General features: G+C 39.9%; 3 protein-coding genes across 14 annotated transcripts in view; all 3 read right to left on the bottom strand.

Moving 5' to 3' along the window:
• The window catches only part of LOC128620947 (transmembrane protein 65-like), a 30286-nt gene extending 22042 nt beyond the window's left edge, over nt 1–8244 (bottom strand). The window contains exon 1 of one of the 3 annotated variants that reach the window (XM_053646531.1): nt 7420–8244. In XM_053646531.1, the coding sequence (XP_053502506.1) occupies nt 7420–7633 (214 nt within the window). In that variant the 5' untranslated portion in view covers nt 7634–8244. The remainder of the gene's footprint in view (nt 1–7419) is intronic. The other 2 variants (XM_053646448.1, XM_053646366.1) reach the window with 2 other exon arrangements.
• A 5783-nt stretch (nt 8245–14027) lies between these two features.
• On the bottom strand, nt 14028–19201 carry LOC128620427 (GTPase IMAP family member 4). The gene is made up of 2 exons (XM_053645462.1): nt 19097–19201; nt 14028–15052 (listed from the first exon to the last, which is right to left on the bottom strand). Exon 2 carries the CDS (start codon nt 15042–15044, stop codon nt 14229–14231), a length of 816 nt encoding a protein of 271 aa, XP_053501437.1. The 5' UTR covers nt 15045–15052; nt 19097–19201; the 3' UTR covers nt 14028–14228.
• A 4901-nt stretch (nt 19202–24102) lies between these two features.
• The window catches only part of LOC128619982 (protein MTSS 1-like), a 38932-nt gene continuing 36744 nt past the window's right edge, over nt 24103–26290 (bottom strand). For 5 of the 10 annotated variants that reach the window (XM_053644586.1, XM_053644747.1, XM_053644672.1 and 2 more), the window contains 3 exons: nt 26167–26290; nt 25542–25779; nt 24103–25086 (listed from right to left, as the gene is read on the bottom strand). The exon at nt 26167–26290 is cut by the window's right edge and continues 44 nt beyond it. In XM_053644586.1, the coding sequence (XP_053500561.1) occupies nt 24593–25086; nt 25542–25779; nt 26167–26290 (856 nt within the window). In that variant the 3' untranslated portion in view covers nt 24103–24592. Of the gene's footprint in view, nt 25087–25541; nt 25780–26142 lie in introns of all 10 variants that reach the window. The other 5 variants (XM_053644907.1, XM_053645252.1, XM_053645336.1 and 2 more) reach the window with 2 other exon arrangements.

The raw sequence follows: 26290 nt of genomic DNA, 5'->3' as shown, positions 1-26290 counted from the left end.
TCAATCTCTCCCACTGAACCATAAAGGCAAATGAGATCAAATAAAAAATGGTGTTTATTCAGATAAGTAGTTTGCTCAGAGACACTCCATTTGTCCTCCACAGCCGTTACGATCTCCAGAAGCACATGACGTACGGGTTACAAAGGTTCTCGTGTTTCTGCTTTTCTGTGGACCAGTGAATAAGGTCCTAGAAATTCTGCATGCTTTATTAACTTTTAAGAAGGGGTTTTCAATAAAGACCAGAAGGTTGTGAGTTGGGAGATGCTGCTGGGGCTACAGTGCTACTTTACAAGCAGGGACGGGATGGCTGAGTGAAAAAGGATTGAAAGTCCCATTTTTGTCCAAATTAGTTAAAAAAGTCACCGTTTTGAACAGAGTGACAAACTGCACGTCTTCAAACAAGATATAGTCACCGATTGGAAAAGTTCAACCCTGGAGTTTCTTGGAAAGTTCAAATATACTGACGGTAAAAAGGATAGTCCCTAAGATACAGGCTTGAGGAATCCCACTGGGAATTACATACTATAAAAGTGGTTGGTCGTGTGCAATGCCAATCATAAGCTCTCAGTTTGTTAAAATAAGCAGTTCTTGGATAGATTAGTGACAAAAAGCACCAGACTCTCTAGAAAAAGGTATTAGGCTTTGCCCCTGAGATGACCCAACCCCTGGCCACATTGGCGTTATATATGTATGAAATCTTGCACTGCATTATTTTTGGCACCATGTGTGCCATGTTCGGTTTTTGGGCCATAGACAGATTTTCTGATTCAAGATTTTCTTGTTGGTGCATCCCTACTTCAGTTTGATATTCGCATGAGATTCTGATTCACTATGTCAACAAGCAATCCTAAGACATTAATTAGATGGTGTCTCTTGAATGGCAAGCCAAAACGGCACTGACAAGTGCTGACGCGACCCTGATGAAAAAGGATATGATTACTGAGAAAGTCCGTAGTCAACCTGAGCGGTTTAATTTTATCCAGTCTTTATTACTCAACATTATTTTTAACTTCATCATGCACCAGTGGGCACGAGAGGCTTAGGGAGGTTTTCCGTGATGACGTTCTCGGGTTAGCTGCTGTGCAATGGAAATTCAGTGAAACCCTTCACTTGGTACAAAGGGTCCAAATGGGGACGCATTTCACCAAGTCTACATCCTAGACAGATTCACAAAGATACTAAGCTAAGCTCTGAATTCCCCAAACAAGCAGGAATCCCCAAGATGAACAGAAAATAATGGGGGCTGTGTCCCACAAGACCACGCCTACTGCAACAAGGACACAGAGGAAAGGGAATGAGAACAGAATGGCCAGACTGCTTAGATCTTATGCCGAAGGGCATCAGGGAATTCTCTAGCAGACAAACTCCCTTTAGAAACCTTCACACAATTTCCTAAAAGGAACCTGTGCATCTGCTGACTGGAGCTACTACACGATCACACATGGCACTAAAGAGGATAGAGGGATCGAGGAACAAAACAGCTGTTGAAGTCGACATCAATTGACGTAGCTCTGAATGGTTCCTGACAGTGCAGTGAGGTTCACCAAGTTTCTGCAGGTACAAACAGCCTCCGAACACTCAAATTAAAGTAATTAGCATATGAATCCAACTACAGAACATCTGGCCTATCGGGATGTACGATCAGAGGAACAGCAGATGGACTTTAGGACAGGATCAGTGTGTGTTTGTGAAGAATCAATCACAAGTCCCAAAATCAATCAGATCTGAGCCAGTTCTGTTAAATTAAGCTTCACCTTAGTCTATTTACATTTACATTTATTCATTTAGCAGAAGCTTTGATCCAAATCGACTTACAAGTGTGGAAATAGAAGAAAAAAAGAAAAACCTAGAGCTTCCTTTGGCATGAAAATGCCCTGACAAACTGCTCCAAAAGCCCAACACAAACCGGAAGGTTCTAAGTTCAAATCCCACAACTGCCAGAGACACAGCTGGACCCTTATGCAAGGTCCGGAAGCAGGGATGGGCTGTACCATGTACCATGACTGAAAAAGTTCACTGTCGGGTTAAAATTGGCCAAGATGGTACTTTTCGTTTTTGGTCAAAAATATGTGCTGCTTTTGAACACACTGACTTTTTTTTCCACGCAAGACATAATCATGGTTTGGAAACGTTAAATAAGTTTGACAACAAACATACCAATTTTCAAAGAGTTCAAACAACCTTAAAAAAAACCTTTTTATCACCCTAAAGGGTTCTCCGATTTGTGCCTCTGGGGAACCCTTAAAAGTTCAATGCAGAACTTTAAAACAGATGATTTCCCTTTCAGGAAAGGAAAGAAAGGTTAATTATCCAAAGAGTCCTTGGGGAACATGTTAAAGGAGGGTAAAATACAAAGATATGTAAAACAGGAATGGTCCAGTGATACGGCCCTGAGGGATCCCACGGGGAATGAAGCATTATAAACGTTATCCGGGTAACACTTCTGCAGTGTGAATGCCTGGATGTTAGAAAGCATGGTGACACTGTGTGGAGTGATCTCCACTACCACCTCCAGCATTACTGATCACTGAGCACCATATTGTTGTTTCGTTACCATTTCCCAAACGTTGCCATTAAAACTGTGTGACGCTGCTCTCTCTGCAACTTCTATCTGTCTACACGAATAACCCGCATTAATACTCATGCCGACTGCCTCGCCTCAAACTGTGCGGATTCTTCCTCCGTTATTTCCCCATCTGCTTTCAGTCTGGCTCATCTCCGAGGCTCTCGACGATCAAAAGGCAATCAGAATTTTTCAGTTTCTGATGTTTGCTAACAGCGACAGGAATACTAATAACATAAGATGTCTTAAGAGACGTGACGTGGCAGGCGTCCTCCATCACACAAGGGCAAGACGGGACGAGATAAAATAATGTTTTTTTTCCCCCAAAACAAGCATTGAATCTTCACCTAATTGTTGAACCAAAGGGCGGGGAGGTTTAAAAGCCATAAGTCAAAAGGTTCAGGTTTTGCTGTTAGTCACACTGGCCTGGAATTTGCTCTGAATCCTGAGGGCGGGGCAGGGTGTGTTTAAATCTCAGACTGTGGGATAAAGTCTGATCTGTAATATTTTAATTCCGCTAGCATACATGGTTAGAAAAGTGAGAAAAGGTCAAATCTGAAATAAAATATATATATATATTTATACCATTTATAATCCAAAAACTTTTAAAGAACTATCCATCCATCCATTTTCTGTACCACTGATCCTACACAGGGGTCTGGCACCTATCCCAGAGAACTCTGGGCACAGACCTACAACGCATGTCTTTGGACTGGGGGAGGAAACCTGGAGGAAACCCCCAAAACCCCCAGAGAACATGCAAACTCCACACACACGGTGCAGAGGAGGGATTTGCACCTCCAACCCTGGAGGTGCGAGGCACACGTGCTAACCGCTAACCCCCAGCGGTAAATCACATGGGGATCCACTGCAATCAGCCGAGAACAGATTCCTCTTTTTAACTGACTGGAGTGGAACAGAATTTGGTCTTCTACTGTTATACATGTTATACAACCATTTAAAAATACATATTAGTGCATATTCCAGCCAAAAGTGCTCCGTTCAGTTATTTTTGGACGCGTATCCCGAGTAGCTGGAAGTCTTTTTCTATCACTGCTATTTACTGAGAGATATTTTGAAGACTGGTGAATTACTTCAAACCCCAGTGCCGTCACCCTCACCAGAACCGGAGCAGAACCTCCTCAGTGTGTCCTTATAGAGCACACGAACACACGGTGCCTTCAACCTTCACGTCCAATTAAGGAAACGGATCTTTAATCTATAAAAGCGGCGTGGAAATCGGACCTCGTCGCCGATAACGAGCATCAGCACGCGACTTCCTCGCTTCGGCGTCACCGTTCTGACTCGAGGTCACGGCCGGTCTTCTCTATAATTAGCCGACGCGAGAGGACACAGGACAAAGGTGACACTCCCCTCCGAAATGCAGGAGTAAAATGCTGGCACGGGGACGTCGCAGGTATCCAGCTGTAAACATCTGCACCGGCTGGAAGATCAGACGACGCTTGATGATATCTGATATCCGTGAAAGAGAAAAGCATCAGCTGCTACAAACGATCCAAGAACATTCTAGCCTGGTAATATATTATATAACTGTCACTTCAAACAAGAATGTAACTCCAGACAAAGCCAATAATCGGTTACACACACGAGCGGTGACGTCATATATCGCGATGCTGATATTAGATAACGCTCTAGTGTTAGAGTTTAGAACATGCTGTGAAGATCATGGTCAGGGATTCAGTCTGCGGAGGGAGCTCTCCAGGCACAGGGACAAACCTCAGACAATTAAAGTCTCCATGGTAACTCACTGGAGGATCGAGAGACGAGGATCACGTCTGTCTGTGTCTTGAAGACGAGCGACATTCATCGTGATTCGTCTGAAACCTCTGGACACGTGCACGTGTTGTATAAAGTCGGGAAGTCATAGCGTACGGTTGCGAGTGAAGGTATAACCGCGGTGTTATCTTAAGAGAAGAACTAAGAACTAATAATTATTTTTTATTATTAAAGCGTGTAACGAGCTGTTCTCTATTTACACTTCATTCTCTCACCATCACGCCGTTCAGCTCGTCCTACAACTTCCTGTTTAAGCTCTATCACTTCCTGTTTAAGCTCTATCACTTCCTGTTTAAGCTCTATCACTCTATCACCTCGACTGCAAGTGATTCGTTCGCTCTGACGTCAGTCTTTCTCAAACGAGACTCTGCACCCGACTTCACCGACACTAACGTCTACTCACGTTTGTTATTCACACCATTAAGCTGCTGGATCGACGCAAATCTCCTTTTACTTTAGAAATGAAATGTACGTCCTTCCTGTCGTCTCGAATCATTGTTATTGTTGATAACGGACAGTGTAGGAGCAGGAGGACGCTGAATAACACGCTGCAGAGAATCTATACAGACACATTACAAACGCAGACCGAATGATTTCCGTCGTTCTGTAAAGCGGCCTTGACTCACGCTGGTTTGTGATGAACTCGGCTTAATTCCGCCGCTCGACTCGTTTAACTGATTTTATCTTCTACTAGAGACAGTGTGTGTGTGTGTGTGTGTGTGTGTTTTGGTGGAAAATAACCATAAATATGCTTTCATGTCACTGAAATATGGAATGAAACGTTCCACGTTGTGCTGTAATATGAAAATAATCAACAACAGTAGTGTTTTATTCCTCTTACACCACAGCAGTCTTCCATCGATTACTGCATTTTATTCATTAAACAACAATGTGTACTTTTTATCGGTTTATAGTTACGTTAAACGTTGTGGAACGTCCATGAAACAAGTTCTCACTTACGTTATAGCAGCTACATAGAGGGTGCATAGAGGGTGCGTGGAGGTTGCGTAGAAGGTACATAGATGGTACATAGAGGGTGTGTAGAGGGCGCATAGAGAGTGTGTAGAGGGCGCATAGAGAGTGTGTAGAGGGTACATTGAGAGTGTATAGAGGACGCATAGAGAGTGTATAGAGGACGCATAGAGAGTGTATAGAGGACGCATAGAGAGTGTATAGAGGACGCATAGAGAGTGTATAGAGGGTACATTGAGAGTGTATAGAGGACGCATAGAGAGTGTATAGAGGACGCATAGAGAGTGTATAGAGGGAGCATAGAGAGTATATAGAGGACGCATAGAGAGTGTATAGAGGTTGCATAGAGAGTGTATAGAGGACGCATAGAGAGTGTATATAGGGCGCATAGAGAGTGTGTAGAGGACGCATAGAGAGTGTGTAGAGGACGCATAGAGAGTGTGTAGAGGACGCATAGAGAGTGTGTAGAGGACGCATAGAGAGTGTGTAGAGGACGCATAGAGAGTGTGTAGAGGTTGCATAGAGAGTGTGTAGAGGACGCATAGAGAGTGTGTAGAGGACGCATAGAGAGTGTGTAGAGGACGCATAGAGAGTGTGTAGAGGACGCATAGAGAGTGTATAGAGGACGCATAGAGAGTGTGTATAGGGCGCATAGAGAGTGTGTAGAGGACGCATAGAGAGTGTGTAGAGGACGCATAGAGAGTGTGTAGAGGACGCATAGAGAGTGTATAGAGGACGCATAGAGAGTGTATAGAGGGAGCATAAGAGAGTGTATAGAGGACGCATAGAGAGTGTGTAGAGGACGCATAGAGAGTGTGTAGAGGACGCATAGAGAGTGTGTAGAGGACGCATAGAGAGTGTGTAGAGGACGCATAGAGAGTGTATAGAGGACGCATAGAGAGTGTATAGAGGACGCATAGAGAGTGTGTATAGGGCGCATAGAGAGTGTGTAGAGGACGCATAGAGAGTGTGTAGAGGACGCATAGAGAGTGTATAGAGGACGCATAGAGAGTGTATAGAGGGAGCATAAGAGAGTGTATAGAGGACGCATAGAGAGTGTGTAGAGGACGCATAGAGAGTGTGTAGAGGACGCATAGAGAGTGTGTAGAGGACGCATAGAGAGTGTATAGAGGGAGCATAGAGAGTGTATAGAGGGAGCATAGAGAGTGTATAGAGGGAGCATAAGAGAGTGTGTAGAGGACGCATAGAGAGTGTGTAGAGGACGCATAGAGAGTGTATATAGGGAGCATAGAGAGTGTATAGAGGGAGCATAGACAGTGTATATAGGGAGCATAAGAGAGTGTATAGAGGACGCATAGAGAGTGTATAGAGGACACATAGAGAGTGTGTAGAGGACGCATAGAGAGTGTATAGAGGACGCATAGAGAGTGTATAGAGGGAGCATAGAGAGTGTATAGAGGGAGCATAAGAGAGTGTATAGAGGACGCATAGAGAGTGTATAGAGGACACATAGAGAGTGTGTAGAGGACGCATAGAGAGTGTATAGAGGGAGCATAGAGAGTGTGTAGAGGTTGCATAGAGAGTGTATAGAGGACGCATAGAGAGTGTATAGAGGACGCATAGAGAGTGTATAGAGGACGCATAGAGAGTGTATATAGGGAGCATAAGAGAGTGTACAGAGTGCACTTAGAGGAAGCATTAGAAGAAGAACAGAGGCAGCATAGAGGGTGCACTAATGGGAGCATTACAGTTTACATAGAGTGCAGTTTTTTTGGGAAACATCTTTGGGGCGGGGCTAGGCGGATTACTACACAGGCCGAGGGGCGGAGCCAAGTTGTGGCTACAAACACAAAATAGTAAAGATAAGAAATAACAGCACAGCCTAACAAAATAACACACCCCTTATAGACATGTTATAGAGCTACTGCAGGGTCAGTACTGGATTCATGAGAACTACAACAAATATACAAATGACCCGTGACGGTAAATAAACTCCACACCTAACCGCACCGGTACCGGGTCTTAAACGGGTTACTGAAGCAGGGCTGCGTCCCGAACACACACACAGGAAAGAGAGAGAGAGTGAGTGTGTGTGTGTGTGTGTGTGTGTGTGTGTGTGTACTCACCTTGTGCGATGGCGATGGACTCGAAACGGTGCAGTTCCCGCAGCAGGCACGAGCGCTCGGCGGGATGGAGGCCGAAGATAAAGTCTCGCGCTCCCTGCGGCGAGCTCAGCGGGTCCACGGGCTCATTGCGCGCGTGCGTGCCCAGGTTAGAGACGGGCACGAGCGGGCGGAGCGCGAGAGCCGGCCGTAAAACTCTGCGCAAACACGGCAACATCGCTCTCGCACGTGCGCGCTCTCAGCAGGGGCACGGACGGACAGAGGGATGCGGGGAGAAGCCTCTAACGGACTAGCTCGTGTGGCGCTGAGTGTGCAGTGAAGCCAGAGGCGTCCCGTTAACACCGTTACACACTCCGAGCTCGACTGAACATCCAAACAACGGATTTATTAACGCGCTTCTCCGAAAAGCCCGGCGATTAAAATCGAATAAAAAGTGATCCAAAGTGTCACATCTCTCATTCATGTCGTTTTGGCGAAAAACAAAAACAAGACAATCGTTGTTGATGTTGTTTTTTCCAGCCGCGCGAGTACCCTAGAAATATTCTCCCGTTGGAATACGGTTTGCTGTCTCGAGCTTTTACGTAGCTATGACGACACTCTCGTGACGTTTACGTCCCTTTTACAGTACAGAAAAAAAGCGCTGTCCTTACTGTAACCGCCCACTTTTTAACGACCCTCATACCGGAAGTAAATGTCTGATATTAATAAATGTATGATACTACTATCATAAAAGACGCGTCAGCCGGGTCGCCATCTTGGACAGGGCTACTTCTCATTTAAATTATATACAATGTAATGCATTTATACATGCTTGATCAGTAAGTTTTTAATGAATTATTATGTGTAATTATTCATGAAAATAAAAAAATCGAACTCCATGACACAGTATTGCTCCACCACAAAGTGTATATAATACACAATTGACATTATTTTTTTTTATCAGCTTTATTAATTTAAATATTACTGGTTTAATTAGGATTTATAATAAATAGGCTGTCTTAGTTTATATTAATTTGGTCTGAAAATCGAGGCAACATTTTCCATCTCTTTGTAGGCTCGCGCTGCTCCTGACCTTTCCAAAATGGCGGCGTTGCTTGTCGTATTGAAATAGCTAGCAAAAGCGGCTAATATTGTTTTCTTATATCTACGCCTTTTGTGTTTTCATTTGCATTCATGTTTGTTTTTATGGTGTGTTTGTTACCGCTCTGTATTCTGCACAATTATATGGCCGCATATCATAATATAGTGTTTTGGATACAAATGGATTAGCTTCGCGCTAGGCTACAGCGCGGGTGTTCATGGGACGTGTAGTTCTTCGACCGGTGATTGTTAGAATTAAAAAAGCACATACCGCAAATTAGAAAATACGTTCAATCACCTATCAAATATGGATACAAAGCCAATATTAGAATCGCTAATACCTTAAAATACCTTAATACCTTAAATACCTTAAATGTTAGTTCTAAAATGACTGAAATAAATTCACTTCCGGTTACCTTGAGCTATCCGTCGTAAACACGCGCAGTTAATCATGGGAAATGTATTTCTCTGGGATTTCTATGGAGGACATGGCTTCCCAGTGAAACTACATTTCCCATGTTCAATTTGAAACGATTCAGACCTTCCGTTTAAGGAAACTGAGGATTTCTGGGATGTTTAGAGCTAATTTAAGATTGTCTGTCGCTTAAACATTAATAAATCCCCCTGAGTTGCAGCTTTCTGATATTCTAACTATCTTTTTTTTCATTCTATCTTTTTTTCAAACATACACGCACAACAAATACCAACAATGGGGATCTATTTCTAACAAAGGGACAATTAGAAACAAAAGCAACACAAAATACACAGCGACAGAGTGACATTTTCAATGTGACATCCTTAAGAATGTTATATGTTTTGGAGGCCTTGGAGCTCAGAGGTTTAGACATATTATTATTAAAAGAGACAAACAGGGATTTTACATCAGCAGAAAAAGTTCTAAAATTAGGATTAGATTGTATTGCTCTGGGTTTGTGAAGATGAAATTTACAAAGAAGACAGAGGAACAATAAAGTATCATCAAAATTAGCATCATTAGAATGAATATCTGAAAGAAAAATCATAGTTTTTGTAATCTGTACCAATTTCTTAAATCATAAAAATAATAACAACATAATTTCTATCCAAAAATATTGGAGAAAACACACTGATAAAACAAATGTAAATATGATTCTTCTTCCATTTTACAAAAGGAGCACAAGGGGGATACATTTTTATTTTTATTTTTTTAAAAACCTGTTTAAAAGCTTATTATAGGGGTAATATTTGTGAGTAATTTTGAAATGAAGTTCTCTAATGTTATTTGGGATAAGAAGATTGTAAGGAGAAATCCATAAATTACTTAAATTAGAGTTTGGGTAATAAGCACACCGTTTTGAGCGAGCTTTAGAGAGAATTACTTGATCTGATACAAGAGCATTTCTAATGAAAATATTACATTTCTTGCCTAGAATATGAGTACCATTAATTGAAAGTATGGGAATGTGATTAGACAAGCTAGCATAACTTAGGTGCGTTCTAATTAAGGATTTTAAGCCAAGTGGGATACTTCTAATCACCTTTTTTGAAGTCTCTTATGCAGAACGTAACACCCTTCAGAGTAATAAGTTCATAAAATGAGAGAAGTTCCCCTTGATTATTGAAGAAATCAGAAAAAAACGGACATTTTGTGCCACTCCTTCAAAAATAAAAGTGAGTTGTTGCCAGACAGAACATTTTAATTATTCCAGATAGTACAAGTGTGTGTGTGTTATGTTGAAATGCAATCTCCCAGGATTCAAGAGCTGGTTTAATGTTTGAAAGTTTGTTAATAAGAAAGTTAATAATTTAAGGTCACCACGTTTTTCAAAATTCAGATTAGAGATCCAGAACTAGTGTAAATCACTATTATTTTAACAATCTGCCAAGATAAAGGAACGTAGCTGTTTTTTGTCAAGTATAAACAGTGACATCCAGTGGCGGAACCCCGTCACTACAGACCCAGGTGTAAACGTTACCTGGCATTTGCGCGTTTATTCGGAAAAGTAATATCCTTACAGATAATGAATGCATTTGCATCTGTGTGTGTGTGTGTGTGTGTGAACATTCCCACTGCTACTGCTAGCTGGTTTAATTTGAGTTTAATTAGCTAGCTAGTTAGTATGTTATTAAAAGTACCAAACCCTTATACCTTGCAATCCTTTGTATTATCCTTTTGCATTGTTAGGAGACTTTATCAGACAGACTTCAGCGTTGGAGAAGGTCCAGTGGATGCAGCCTGCAGAACGGGGCGGTGCTACACGTGTCGCTCCGCCCATAACTGGTGTTATTGGTTAGAACGACACATGTAGCCCTACCCAAATGTGCAGGCTGCAGCCAGGTCTACCTGTCTCAAGCTGAAGGATCCTTGGAGGGCAGCCTTCGTTTCGTGGCCTTCATTTGAAGGACGCATCAGTGAACCTTTCACATCCTCCAATCACCAACAATCCTTTACACACATTCCGAAATTCATGAAAAAAATGGCGGGACACGAGTAGGTACTGAGATCCCCAAATAAGACCAACAAGGTTTTCGGAGATGAAGGAATTCATGTTTTGGGAAACCACAGACGGTTGTCATATTATTCACATTCGCTGTATTGCATTATATGAAGTCAGTTATATAATTATTTTTGGTATATTTAAGATTTTTCTTAAGTTATTTTAAAATAAAATAATAATAATAATAATAATAATAATAATAATTAGTACTTATAACAATATTATGACATTACTGTTATGGCTTTGGCTCTGGAAAAATAAAGGACATATCACAGTGTCACCAGCAGTTCACTGTAACACTGTCATAAAGTAATAACATTTTCTTTTTATAACGTAATACAATGTAATACTATTAAATTTATGTAGCAGCATGTTCCTGGAGGAATGTTGTTTCCTTTCACTGTGTACTGTTCCACCTGTATATGGCTGAAATGACAATAAAGTGAACTTGAACTTGAACATTTTTTTGTTGTGGTTTTCATATAGTGCAGATCTCATGCGTTACACCCCTGGCAAAAGGAAAAGAGAATTATCCAAGTTAAGCTTGAATATATTATTTTTAGCTCAAGCTGTTAAGTGTTAATATTATACGTTAAGCAGAATTGTAGCAGTAAGCAGATGTGTTCTATAAAATGAACAGTAGGAGGCGCTCTATGCATTTGTTCTTGTGAAGCCTTCATCCCATCGCCATGAGGACTTACATCTCATTCCAGCGATCAGTGCTGAGGAGAAGTCTAGCCGAGAAGCCTCAGAGGGATTGTTCTAGAAGGAAGCGGCCTTCTGTTTGAGAAACACTCCATGAGTTTCATAAACCTCCCAGCTGTGTCCAAACCCATGGATTAACTTTGAAATACCAAAGCTTTCGCTTCAAATAATGCAGGATGATGTCAGTTAAATGTAAAGTTATAATATTTTCGATTTGGTAGAAAAGTACATTTATTCATCATTTGTACTAAAAAAGGAGGAAGTAGTTAGTGGTTAAACGGAGTGATTTAACTGAGGGGGCACTTCTAATTAACCGTTAGAGGTCAGAATGTGACGTCATATACTAATTTGCATGTTCATTTAACGACATGAAGAGAACGAGGTCATTTATTTTTTACAAAATATTCAAACTATTAGATAGCCTGGAGCCTAGGGTTAAAAACACTATACAAATAAAACGGAATTGAATTAAGTTCCCTCAAATTAAAACTGAGCTCATATTCATTATTTAATTTCAACTACAGTGGTAGACTGTCATATCAAAGCAAACCAGTGACCACATTTCCCATACTGCACTGCGGCCTACAAACATGGCCGCCATGGACCGCAATTCCCAGAACACTCACCCTCATTCTAATCACGCACTCCTGCATCCAATTTACACTCACGATCACACCACACATATAGGAGACTGGTTCTACACAAGGACTTTGCGAAAAACTTCACTCAGTTGTCTAGTCTCTGTTCTATTTCCAAGCCTTATCTCGTGTTTGATTTTCTGGTTATAGACTTTGTTTACCCTGTTGACTTTGTTTATTCTCTGCCCTGAATTGTTTAGCCTGTTTGCCTGATCCTTTCACCCTAGCCTGCCTTGGACTTTGTTTTCTGCCTGATCCTACTCCTTATTGTTTGAGTAAACTGCCATACCTGCACTTGCTTCTCTCCTGTGCTTACATTACGTGAAAGACAGCTAAAATAACAAATACTTTGTCATTGTTCAAATATTTATGTACCTGTCTGTACATCCATGCCTGCCGTCACTAACATATTCATACACGTTTCCTTGCTTACAGGCGTACATACTTATACACACACACATGTACAGACATCATAAGGCCAAAAGTATCCCAAAGTCCTGCACATCCCACTCACCTGGAACTCTTCGTCATGTTCCTCAAACGGTTCCTGAACAAAGTTATTTGTTTGTTTATAGAAGTTAATAACACTGTTGTTATTTAGGCCCTGATTATTAAAACATTAAAGTGAATGAGGGTGTACTTTCTTTTGTGTGCATATTTACACGAGTGAACATTGTAAAATCTCATTTTAACCGTTTCAAACCTTTTGATGGAAGCAGATGGTGCATCACAGAAGACCAAAGCTTCCCTCAGCGACTCCAATTTAATAGACAGAACAGAGAAGAATGCAGCAACACAACTAGTTTGAGAAGAAAAAAGACAAATTTACTCCAAAAAGAACCAGATTTTACAGATGGAACATTTTAAGCATTTTTGGGAAGTAATCAATTTAAAAGTGCTTACATTCAAATGCAAAAATTCATTCATTTATACTTGAAGAACCCAGAGGAAATCCACACGACAGACAGAACACGTAAAACTCCACACAGACAGAAACTTGATCTCAGGACCAAACTGAGGATCCTGGAACTGCATCAAGAACTATAAGAAGAAAATAAAATCGAACTAAAAGCTAACAACCACATGTAAAGCTAACAAGGTTAAATAAATCTGTATTCAGAATTGAGTTACACATGATTTATAAGCATTTCATATTAAAGTCGACAGTTTCATTTACCCACAATACATCACACTGAAATTCATGTTTTGTCTGTAAATACCCTCAGAAACACACTACACTATTAATTCACTAATAATAATCACTTTAAAGCCCACAGAAAGTTTCCAAAACTTAAAGATAATTCATAATTAACTTCAGCAGATGAGTGCTTGGTCAGATTATCCTTCAACCCATGGGAACATTTTATTACAGGAGAGGACATGGAATTGAAAAAACACTGGACTATTTTATTAACTCAACAAATCACAATTTCAGAACAAATTTAAAACCTGATCAAATCTCCTACATCCTGGACACGCATTACAATTTTATCACCTCAGATTCAGACCTGGGCTTCATTAATTTTACAGAAGGAAAAATGCTATTTCTGTCTTCGGTCTGCATTTTTTGTTTGTTTGTTTGTTTTGTTTCAGGTTTAAAAGTGAGCGTTTATGTTTAAAGGCGGTGGTCTAGACGCTATTGATAAACCTCGTCTCAGAGGTGTGAACTGCACACAGGTCATTTTAATTATCACAATGAGGAGCTCAGAAAATCCACTTAAGCAGCTGTGACTAAATTTGGCCCTTAGAGATTTCTCTAAATTCGTCCTGATCTTAAACATTGTTTAAGAGCACTGGAAAGCAAGTTCACCAATTACAGTCTTATAGTTTAGTTTAGTTTTTTATTATCTGTATTTGGTACAGAGCCCTCTTCATCTCCACTGGGTGCTGCAGCTCGACTTTCCTGTTCATTTCATAGTAGATGCTTACCTACCGCCACCACTGTACTAACAACTGCACCAATTCGTGCACCAGCAAGAGCACCATCGACTGCACATACAAGAACTCCTACTGAGGCTCCAAAGACAGCTCCACCCACCACACGAGCAGCTATAACCAAAAGATTCTTTAATTGCTGGTAAAACTTTTCATGAAATTTTAACTCTTTTGCTTTCTCAAGCATCTCATTGGTGTAGTGCATTCCTCCATTTTGCTGAGTGATTCTGTCTATCTTCTTCAGGAGGTCAGTAACTTGTCGTTCCTCTCTCTGATTATTGTTCATGACGTGATATCTACCTCCATACTGTTTAACTAATCGTCTGAGACAACTGTTCTCCTGAATGATCACATCCACAGATTCCCCCTGTAACAAATCTCCATAGGTGAAGACAATGATTGTGTGTTTGCGCAGTTCTTTACCAAAAATCTCCTCTAATTTCTGCAAAACATCTTCCTCTTGTGTAGTGAACCTGACACTAAGAGGCAGAATATAAAGAAAAGCATGAGGTCCTGGTCTAGACAGAGAAATACTCCTCTCTATCTCCTCAGATAACTGTGTTTCAGTCAGTTCTATGTTGAATAACCCTGGTGTGTCAATCACAGAGATGTTCCTCCCTGAAACCACTGCATGCTGAATCTCAGATGTTAATGTTACAGAGGATCGACTGAGCTCAGATCTGAATTTTCTCTCTCCCAGGATGGTGTTTCCTGTAGCACTCTTCCCAACACCGGTCTTTCCCAACAGCACGATCCTTGTGTGAAGATGAGCAGGTGGTGGAGGAAATACCATGCTTGGAACTGAAGGTCAATTTAAAAATGTAAAAAGAAAAAGAAAACTGCATGATGAATAATCATCTACTGCTGCATAATAAATCCACAAGACACATTTCACTGAAACATGTCCTTCAGTGTCTTATTGTCTATAAAATGGAGGACAGTCTAAACACTTAACATGAAAAAAAGAGTTATTTTGTTATGTTAAACATTTCTCCACTAAACCAACTGTAAAGAAAAGGCTTAACATGGATTAATGTATAAAGACAGTGATATTAAAAGACCAAATTCAGTGTAAACCTTATTAATAAAGCCTACTCTGTATTAATAAAGTGTGTACTAAATTTGGCTCTCTAAGATCACTGTCTTAGTGAATTACGCCACGGTAAGTGTTTTCTTTATTGCAGTTTCCTGTGGGGAAAACACTTAACGTGATACGTTGTGCGTTGTGTTCATCTGGGTTCATCAGATGGCTGTACATGGCATGTGAAAGAAAAATGGATTTCCCTGGTCATGGTTTTAGTATATTAAGCCTCATTAAGTGTTTTTTTTATGTTAAGCGTTTTAAAATGTCCCGAAAATGGCAACGACAGAAACATGATAAAATACAATGTTCAATAAATTACTTATTAATAATAATATTTACAAGAGACAATAGACATGAAGTGTAATATTTAGCATGTGAAAACACACACACACACACACACACACACACCATTTCCATAAAAGTCTGGATTTTTTTCTAAAATACAATAATAAAACTCTGATTTGTCAAGTGTCTTGAAACTTTAACTGACAAAAGTACAAAGAAAAGATATAAATATTTTCACTGACCAACTTAATTGTATTTTGTAAATATAAAGAAATTTAGAATTTGATATCTTCAACACTGAAAACAAGGACAGAGGCATGTTTACATCACCCTTCCATTTAATTACACTTTTTAACTGTATGGGAACTGAGGATAATTATTGTTGCCCATTTTTGCTTGATACCAACTTCAGCTGCTCAAAAGTTTGTGAACCCTTTGGAATTTTCTATATATCTGCATACATATGACCTAAAACCTCATCAGATCGTCACAGAAGTACTAAAAGATGATAAAGCAAACCCAATTAAACAAACGAGACAAAAATATTATACTTGTTCATTTATTTATTGAGGAAAATTATCCAATGTTACATATCTGTGAGTGGCAAAAGTATGTGCACCTCTAGGATTAACAGTTTAATTTGAAGGTGAAATTAGAGTTTTCAATCAATTGGATTACGATCAGGGGTGAGTGAGTGACCGTCCTGTTTTATTTAAAGAACATGGATCTATCAGAGTCTGATCTTTTTGGACCCCAGAAAAAGAGTTGTTGAATCTCATCAAGCTGGAAAAGTTTACAAAACCGTCTCTAAAGAGTTTGGACTCGACCAATCCACAGTCAGACAAATCGTGTACAAACTGAAGAAATTCAAGACCATTATTTCCCTCCTCTGGCGTGATCAACCAACAAAGATCTCTCCAAGAGTGAGACGTGTAATAGTCCACGAGGTCATAAAGGAACCCAGGGTAACTTCTAAGCAACTAAAGTCCTCTCTCACATTGGCTAATGTTAATGTTTCTGAGTCCACCATCAGGAGAACACTGAACAACAATGGAGTGTATGGCAGGGTTACAGGGAGAAAGTCACTGCTCACCAAAAAGAAAATTGCTGCCCTTCAGCAGTTTGCTAAAGATCACATGGATGAGCCAGAAGGCTAATGGAAAATGTTTTGTGGATGGAGGAGACCAAAATAAAATAAAAATAAAAACAAACTTTTTTGTTTAAATGAGAAGCGTTATGTTTGGAGAAAGGAAAACACTGCATTCCAGCAGAAGAACCTTATCCCACGTGTGAAACATGGTGGTGGTAGTGTCATGATTTGGACCTGTTTTGCTGCATCTGGACCAGGACGACTCGCCATCATTGAATGAATTGTGAATGATACCAGTGAATTTTAAAGGAAAATGTCAGGACGTCTGTCCACGAACTGAATCTGAAGAGAAAGTGGGTCATGCAGCAAGACAACGATCCTAATCACACGAGTCGTTCTATTAAAGAACGCTTAAAGAAGAATAAAGTTCATGTTTTGGAATGGCCAAGTCAAAGTCCTGACCTTAATCCAACAGAAATGTTGTGGAAGAACCTGAAGCAAGCAGTTCATGTGAGGAAACCCACCAACATCCCAGAGCTGAAGCTGTTCTGTACTGAGGAACGGGATAGAATTCCTCTAAGCCGATGTGCAGGACTGATCAACACTTACCCCAAACTATCTGCAGTTATCTGGAGTTATTACTGCACAAGGGGCTCACACCACATACTGAAAGCAAAGGTGCTTTAATACTGGATAATTTTCCTCAATAAATAAATGAACAAGTATAATCCTTCTCTTTGGGTTCTGTGTGTGTGTATGTATTAGAGATACACCGATTGCAATTTTCTTGGCCGATTCCGATTTTTTTGTAAGCGTGACCTTCCAATACCGATTTTTGCAGATTTTTGCTGAAGAACTATAATCGACAGCATATACAAACAAAAATCTACTTTTCTTCAGTGTAACATTTTATTTTCATAAGAAGAGAACAATTAACTGAAAATGAGTTGCTTTATGTAACAAAACAGATATAAATTGACCTTTTTCTCTTTTTTACTCGTCTCACAAAAGTCCAAAGATTACAAGCTTATGAGCAAAACTGAAGTGTACAATACTCTTCCAAGTAATAATAATAATAATAATAATAATAATAATAATAGGTGCAGTGCGGAAAAGTACCGCCGAAATTTATCGGATTTTTGAAGTCTCAGTCCTCAACTATGGAGAAGTGCTGGTCATCCAGGACCATGAATTCCTATCATTTCTCTCATAATCACTTTGGTCTTTTTCACTGTTCATACCAAGGAAAGATAGGAGACGCTGCTGACTTGTGGCTGGCTTTGAGTTCTGGATAGCTTTAGCCATGTTCCCATTTTCAACTTCTTCAAACTGGGCATGTTGAGCTGGGTGATGGTGTTTAAGTGTCTAATTGAAGCTGCTTTTGTTTATTATATTGTTAGTTCACTGGGTGTGTGTGTAGTGTTTGTGTTACTGTACAGACGTAGTGTTTGTGTTAGTGTACAGACGTAGTGTGTTGAGTTTCATCCTGTGTAACCGGTTTAGTCATTTCTTGGAAGCTGCTTTTGTTTATTATATTGTTAGTTCACTGGGTGTGTACCCCTCCCCCATGTGTAAGTTGTGTGGAAGTTGTAGAGAGGTGAACTCCATTTTGGTTGATAATTCGGTTTTCTCCTGTTTATGGCTAGTTAGAGAGTGAAGCTGGAGTTTATTTAGTTTTCTTTTGAAAGATTATAAAGTTATCAGGAGTAGTAAGTTAGGAACTTTTTGTTTATTTTGGCCTTGTCCCTTCTTGAAAGTTTTTTTTTGCTTCCTTTTCTGTTTATTGTAAATAAACCTGATTGTGTTATTGCTTAATCTGGTGATGTTACTCTCTGGGACGGGAGGGGAGACCTCCAGACGTCTTTACATTTCTTTTGTTACGTTCCTTCCCCAACCCTGAACTCTGAACCCTGTCAGTTACAGGTTTAGCACTCTTCCTGGAAATAAAAACCTTTTCCCCTAGTAAGGTGTTTCCAGAAGCACTTTTCCCAGCTCCGGTTTTTCCAAGCAGAATAATATTGTACTGAGGAACCTGAGGATGGCTCTCCCTAGTCGAATGCATTGTCAGATCGTAAAATGACCTTTTAATGGAGAAGGAGGAAAAATCTGTAAATGTAAAAGAGTAAATGTCTTAAACGCTATTCCTGTACAGAAAGTACTGCGTGTGAAAATAAGGAAAACTACAGAGTTTCCCCAGAGTTTACTTGAGAGGAAAATTCAATCAAAGTGATTTGGATGTTTCTAACCAAAGCAATAAAGACACTGAAAAGAAAAAAAAAACAAGTAATAAATGACTACATTTCAGAGTTCATTAAGAAAGTTAATAAATACTGCAACAAAGTAAGTTAAAACATCTGTCTAAACTATTGTGCAGGAATATACTCACCTTTTAATGATCTGTAATTGATTCTAAAAGCACTTTATGATTGTTCTCATGACCTGACTCACTGGAAGTACGTGTCCTCACAGCTCTCGATGAAAAGCAAGACTGAACCTTACAGATACAGATACAGTTCTCCTGTATCTGAGATGTGTTGTCGGTTGTGCTCCTCCCTCATTTACGTCACTCTGGGATGGGGCACGTTCTGCTGATGTCATTGTAATGGTAAGATAAGGTGCAACACACCTGCAATATTTAAATAATTTTGCATAAAAGGTCGATGCTGGTGCACGTTTTCTCTGTAGCATATGGATCAGCAGCTAAGACATTCCATGCACTGTACAAAATCTCAAACTTTGTTCATCCAGTAAGGTTTTCACTGGATTATACCAAGGATAAGACCCTATGATATAATCCACGATGATGATAAACCTTAAATACCATCAAAGCAAATCTGAAGTGACCGACAGCTGTAACATAACCATTACACACTGTCAATCATGGGAAATACATTTCTACTGTCAGAGATGGTCTCTCAGTGAAACCACACTTCCTGTGTTACAGTGGACTGGACTGAAATGATCACAGCTGTAGATTTCTGAACATAAACAGTGACACCCAGTGGTGGAACTTTGTCATGACAGGTTCCTGTGTAAACATTACAAGTCCATGCTGCGGTTACTGAATATGAATTTATAATCATGAATATATAATGGAATAATTTCCATTCCTAATATAGTGTCTGCACGTGCCACTCCCACAATATTAATACTCCACTAACAACCTGGTATCTCTGCTATGGGCCCTGTTCTGATCTCTCTCTCTCTCTCTCTCTCTCACACACACACGACTGTAATCACTCAGATTACTCACTCATTTGATGAGCACTGGACAGAAAACACAGGATTTAAATCCAGCTCAAAATCATCAATATCATGAACTGAAAACTGATTATTTTAATTTGAGTTCCAGATCTTTCTTCTCTCTTCACTTTCAGGCTTTACTTTTATCTTGAGAACCGAAACACACTCTGATATTTTTCCCAGGTAGACTGGGAAAGTTCCAGTGTCTGCTGCATTTCTACAAACCAGGACAAAGTAATCAAGCAAAGTAATCTGATTGGACAGACACTTAACGACTTCTAAATCATGTGATCAAATTAGATGCATCCTATTGGATATTATGGAGACTCTCCTTTAACCTAAAACTACAATTTCATGAGAAAAAGTTGTAATATATATATGATCTACTTTTAGAGATATTTAGAGCCCCTTGCTCCATACTACTCATAATAACTGAATTTTTAGCATCATTGCATTCGTATGTTAGAAACTTGGATGCTGTTTTGCTGCGTGACTGCGGACTGAATGGAGCTGTAAAATATTGTGGTACAGAGCAGAGCTACCTGATATGCGTCAATGCCCAAACTGACCAAAATCACCTCTCGCTGCAGTAGTGTTACTTTTGTCAGTCATTTTTACATTTAGTCTTAGTCCTGTGTCAAATGTCCTGGATAGTTTTTATCATATTTAGTCAACCTCAGTCCTTCTTTTTCTCAAGTTTTAGTTAACTTGACTTATATCGTAGACAAATAAGTCCCTAAGTATTTTAGTCTAGGTTTAGTCAACATTTAATCAAAGTTATTGATTAACATTTCAGTAAATCTAGTCAAGCCAGTGGTGGAAATGGCCGAGACACTCTGGGGATCTAGCTGGGAAGGTTTTTTGTTGATAAATGTGTATAAATATATAATATAAATATAAATAGCTCTTAAATATATAATAACATTACACTTATTTCATCTCCTCTTCGTGTTTTCTTGAAGACATGTGGCACAAAACAAACATAGTTCATTCATCCTTACAGAATCTTCCATATCGTGACCCTCTGCCCTCTCACTCACAGCTTTCTTTGGTGGTCCAAAATAATTTAATATCGTTTTTTTCATCCTGCCCAACTGACTGTCTCTCTCCCCTTAAAACTCTTTTCTCTTTTTGTTTTCCCCCACTATAAAATAAGTGAGCCTGTGTCGGTGCAATAAAAGAATGAAAGTGGTACAATTTCTCATAGTTGCTTGAGAATCTGAATAAATGACGGCTATAACACTTTACACACATTACATATCTCTCGACTCACCCAATGTTTATTTATAGTAAACATGTAGGCTGTGGATATAATACTCAGCAAGCTGTGATAGTGAAAATAAATGAAGAGGAATAAGGGCGTTCAAAATAGATTAAACCTGGATCATCTCAGGTACGTGCACACAGCTTTATCCGGATCAGACTTTCTGCTATCTCGTCTATTAAAGTAACTGTTCCTGTGAAGATTTTGGTTAAGACTCCATAGGTAGCCTGTAGGTATCAGGGAAGTCCACGTGGCTCAATCACACACAGAATATCCCGCTACGCTTATATGAGGAACTCGCTTTCGTAGGCTTGAAAAACATCTCTAATATTTTAATAAAGAGAGATTTTGGTAAAGTTTTACATTTTTTAAAGTACATTTTAGTCTCGTCTTTTTCCTCAACAATACTGCATGTTGATATAGTCTCAGTTATAGTCACGGAGAGAAAAAAGGGTCGTGGACATTTTTCTTCATAGTTTTCATTAACAAAATTAACACTATGCTACAGAACCATAATCTTTATCAGTAACGAGGAGGAATAAAATGTAATTAATGATTAACTATATTTTTAATTCATTTATAGAAATGAACACAATCACCTCATGCCCGCTTTCCAGCTGCACTCTGGTGCCACCTTGTGTTCAAATTAATCACTGCTTTCATGTCTGATAAAACACGATCCAATTTCTAAACGCTGACTGACAAAAAATATCCCCCAAAATATAGGTTTTTAAAAAATGCGATATTAGATAAACATCAGCAAAATTTATACATTTAAACCTGACATTTAGCCCGTAAGGGTGACGAGGTCAAATATTTATTTTTTTAATTAAAGCTTTTTTAATATTATGTTTTAGGTTTTGTTTGACTGAGAGTGATGAAAGAGTTATATATAAATAGATAGAGAGAGAGCGCGCGCACGCGCGCGAGAGAGATCGGCACATAAAGAACTGGACGTTTCCCATTTAAAACAGATTGACTTATTACTCATGTATAAAACTGATTCAGGGACAGAGCTATAAGCTTGATTCATGGCGTCCCAACACAGTCCTGAACCAAACACGGCCCAATACGTGGCAAATTACCCCAAAACTCAACACAAAAAACATGGCAGATTTCCCCAACACTCAAATGCAGTCTCCAGAAGATGATGTATAATGTCCCATGATTCAGCTCCTCCATTTACAAGCTCGGCTTGTTATCACCTTAGACAGCTAGCTAGCAACATCACTGTAGAAACTGAGAAAAAAATTGGACCATAGCCATAAACTGGAGGAATAAAATATTTAATGTCACAAAAATATAACAACATTTTAATTTCTGTTTTCAAACGAGTTTTTCTGTCAACAACCGAGAACACGTCAGGAACTTCATCCTGTTAGCCGGTTAGCAAGACGGCTAGCTACCTAGCACGCCAGCCAGTTAGCAAACCGACATCTCATACAGTTCAACCGAAACAAACACAAGCAGAACGTTCAGTTTCTCAGTGTGGTGCTGAATAGTGAAGCGATTTATTTAATCCAGTGGAGCTGAAATAACGCTGACACAGAAATATTACAGAAATTATAATGATTAAAAAGAAATAAGCAGGAAAAACAAAACAACAACAACAAAAAAAAAACAGCACCAACATTTAAATAACAAAAGTGACGAAGAGAAAACTTCACTTTTCACACCAGTTTATAGAGATAGGGTTTGATTTTTTTTTTTACACAAAAACAAAAAAATAGAACATAAACATGTGAAATGAACCTGGACTAGGACGTGTGTGTGTGTGTGTGTGTGTGTGTGTGTATGTTTTTCTACATGAATTACCTCGTAGTGTATTAACATAATATACAATATTTCACAGGGAAAAGGACGGGATCTACTTTACCGAGCGGATGAATAAATTAAAAGTTGCTGTTCGGACCCGTCGCTATTTACACTTCTTTTACATTTTATACAAACGTGTATATATATATATATATATATATATATATATATATATATATATATATATATATATATATATATATATATATATATATATATATATTTGTTAACGTTAGCGGTCAGTTTGGATTATTTATAGCATAATAAGAATAAAAAAGACAAAAAAAACATAGTTAATATTGTAGATTATTATACGGTTAACGTTCACAATTAGTGTTTTACGTAAATTCTCAAAAAATAAACAAAAATGTAAAAATAAAACAGGCTTTATAACACTTCACTGAACTTTTTCTGTATCATCGTTACGAATACTTACTCCAACCACAGAGTATCGTTTTGAAGAATTAAACCGGACATCAGTTCATGTCCTCTAAAGCGATGCGCAGAAATACAAGAAAGAAAGAAAGAAAGAAGAAAAAAAGAGGAATATAACGTATTTTCTGGACTATAAGACACATTTTGTTGCTCTGATTTATATTTCTGCGTTAAATTAACCAGCTTAAACATGCACGTCTGTTAGCGTACTCGCGGTAGACCCGCTACTCCAGTAATCGTGGTCCTTATGAACACAGGTTAGCTGTTAGCGTGCTAGTGCTGCTAGCTTAGCGGTGTTATTTCAACGTCACGACTTTTTTAATCAAGAAGCGAGTAAGAAAACATCAAATTTCGTACACGTGCACGATCCCTGTGTTCCAATCAGAAGCCAGGTTTGACTTAGGAGTCACTTCCCAACGTAGGCTAATCGCTTGCGTTCGTACGTCAGTAACATTTATTTCGCGATTTGTAAAAGTGTAAAAAGCCGTCTGACTTTTTGAACTTCACAGCTTGTACACAGTAATTAGCTTAATGTTAGCCTGTTAGCTAAGTTATGATGCGTGACGAAACGGCATATTTATATTTTATACATTTGATTTATATTGTACGTATTAACTCCGCTGTGTAGCTGCGTGTTTTTGTTAAATGAAAACGACACCAGGAAGAAACTAAAAATCGTAACCTAATCGTTTATCTCTTCATCTAATTAGTGATTATTTGCAACGAGCGGAAACGATGACATCAATCGTAACGGTCTCATCACATAGCTAGCGTTACGCAATTAGCGCTACTGTTAACAACAAACAAAAGTTCCGTATAATAATAACGCGAATGACACAGGACAAACACGGAACTGCACTGCACCTGTAGGGGGCGCTGAAGCGAACGATTTAAAATAGAAAGAGCTGCTACGTGAATGCGACTTATTTAATATTTAATAAGAATACAGAATTTCGGCAGCGTATAGTCCGGAAAATACGGCAGAAGAGAATGTTACGAGAGTAAAATAAATTAACGACAGGAGAGACGGTCTCTTCCATGTTAGCTGAGTCTTATCGTAATGTAGCGCACTAACCCCCCCTGTTACCATAGTAAATGTTCATAATAAATCTGATTGCTGGAGTATTATGGGATGCGAGGTGCCGAGCGATCGTTGGTGGAGGTCTTCTTCAGTCGGACTCCTCTCCGGATGGACTGCAGCATGGTGTCTCCCTCCTCCACGACGCCCTCGTGCTCTTCGTAGGTGGCGTGCAGGGGTGGGTTAGTGGACGCCTGACCGCTCCATGACTGCACCGGCAGGATGGGTTCCGGCTCGGCGTCGTCGCCGGGTTCCGCCTCCTCGTTAGGCTCCACCCCCGTGAAGTCAGGCACGGTAGGGGTCATGACGGGGATGACCGGGGTTTGGATCGCGAAGGGGCCGGTGCCCCTGCGCACCGAGGGTTTGGTGGAGGGGGTGCGGCGGATGGTGGCCACGCCCGGGACAGAAGGGATGCCGGCGGTGGAGGCGGGACGTTTGGCCTGGAACAGTTTGCGGTAACTCTGGCCGAGGTCGCTGTTACGCGGGACGGTGGAGGATTTATCAAAGTCCTGCTGCTCGGAGAAATAATCGTAATCGGACACTGCGAGGGGGAGAGACGGAGTACGGTTAGTTTATTACTTTTATTAAGCTTTTCATTTTAGTGCTCGGTGGAAATAATAACCTTATTCCCTTCATCCTCCCTTCACCTTTCTTCTCTCGCTTCTTTCATCCCTTGCTTACTTTGCACCTTCCTTCTTTCCTCTCTCACTTCTTTCTTCCCTCTCTTTCACCCCTCGCTTTTCTTCCCTCTCTTCTTTTCTCCCTCTCTCCATTCCTTCCGCTTTCCTTTCCCCCTCATTTCCTCCCTCTCTCCTCTCTTTCACCCCTCGCTTTTCCTCCCTTTCCTCCCTCTTCTTCCCTCCCTCTCTTCTCTCCTCACTCTCCTTTCTTCCCTCGCTTACTTTGTGCCTTTCTTCTTACCTCCCTCACTTCTTTCTCCCCACTCTTCTTCCCTTTGTCTCCCTTCTTTCCTCCCTTGCTGACTTCATACCTTACTTGTTTTTTCCCTCTCTTCTTCTATCTCTATCTTCTTCCCTCCCTCGATTCTGGTCTCTCTCTGACACCCCCACACACCCTCACCCTGAGAGGGGATGGTGTCCTCGGAGCAGCAGGGTGTGGTACTCTGAGTGCTGTATCCACTGGAACACTGGAGCGAGTCTCTGCTGGAGCACTGAGCTTCCAACTGCAGACCACGAGAGAGCGCCAGAGCCAAATCCTGCTGAACCTCCACCTCCTACACACACACACACACACACACACACACACACACACACACACATAGTTTACACCAATAACATCTCTTCCGCTGCTTGAGATTTTGTTCATAAAAGTCTAAATAAATAATGGATGTTAAAACATTATTAAAATATTGAATTTGTGCAACAGAATAAAGAATACATTTTTAAAAAGCCTTCTCGCTCTAGAGTTCTCACAGCCTTTAAAACGAAATATAAAACAAAAAAACGTTGTAAATAAATACGAGTAAATAATCATTGACCAGTCAGTAAATTAATTTTAGTGTTTAACCTGTGTGTAAAGACAGTGTTTAAAATGGCACATTATTAAATAAGTATGAACTGCATCGTGTATTTGAAGCGTTATCATCAGACGTGTGACTGACGTTTGGCGAGTTAGCGATGGTCCTGGTTTTCTGATGAAGGTCCTCAGGTTGTGTGGAGTTTAACGTCGGCTGGTACGCGCCGTTCGAGTCCACCGCCTCCTTCGGCTCCTTCCTCCTCCTCAGC

The sequence above is a fragment of the Ictalurus furcatus genome, chromosome 1 (assembly GCF_023375685.1).
Source record: "Ictalurus furcatus strain D&B chromosome 1, Billie_1.0, whole genome shotgun sequence".
In the NCBI taxonomy this organism is placed as follows: domain Eukaryota; kingdom Metazoa; phylum Chordata; class Actinopteri; order Siluriformes; family Ictaluridae; genus Ictalurus; species Ictalurus furcatus.
Note: the sequence above shows the minus strand (reverse complement) of the source record. Positions and strands in the feature narration are given on the sequence as shown.

What these genes read in the sequence shown, in the direction of transcription:
- LOC128620427 (XM_053645462.1), bottom strand. Translation starts at nt 15,044, where the DNA reads ATGGTATTTCCTCCACCACCTGCTCATCTTCACACAAGGATCGTGCTG.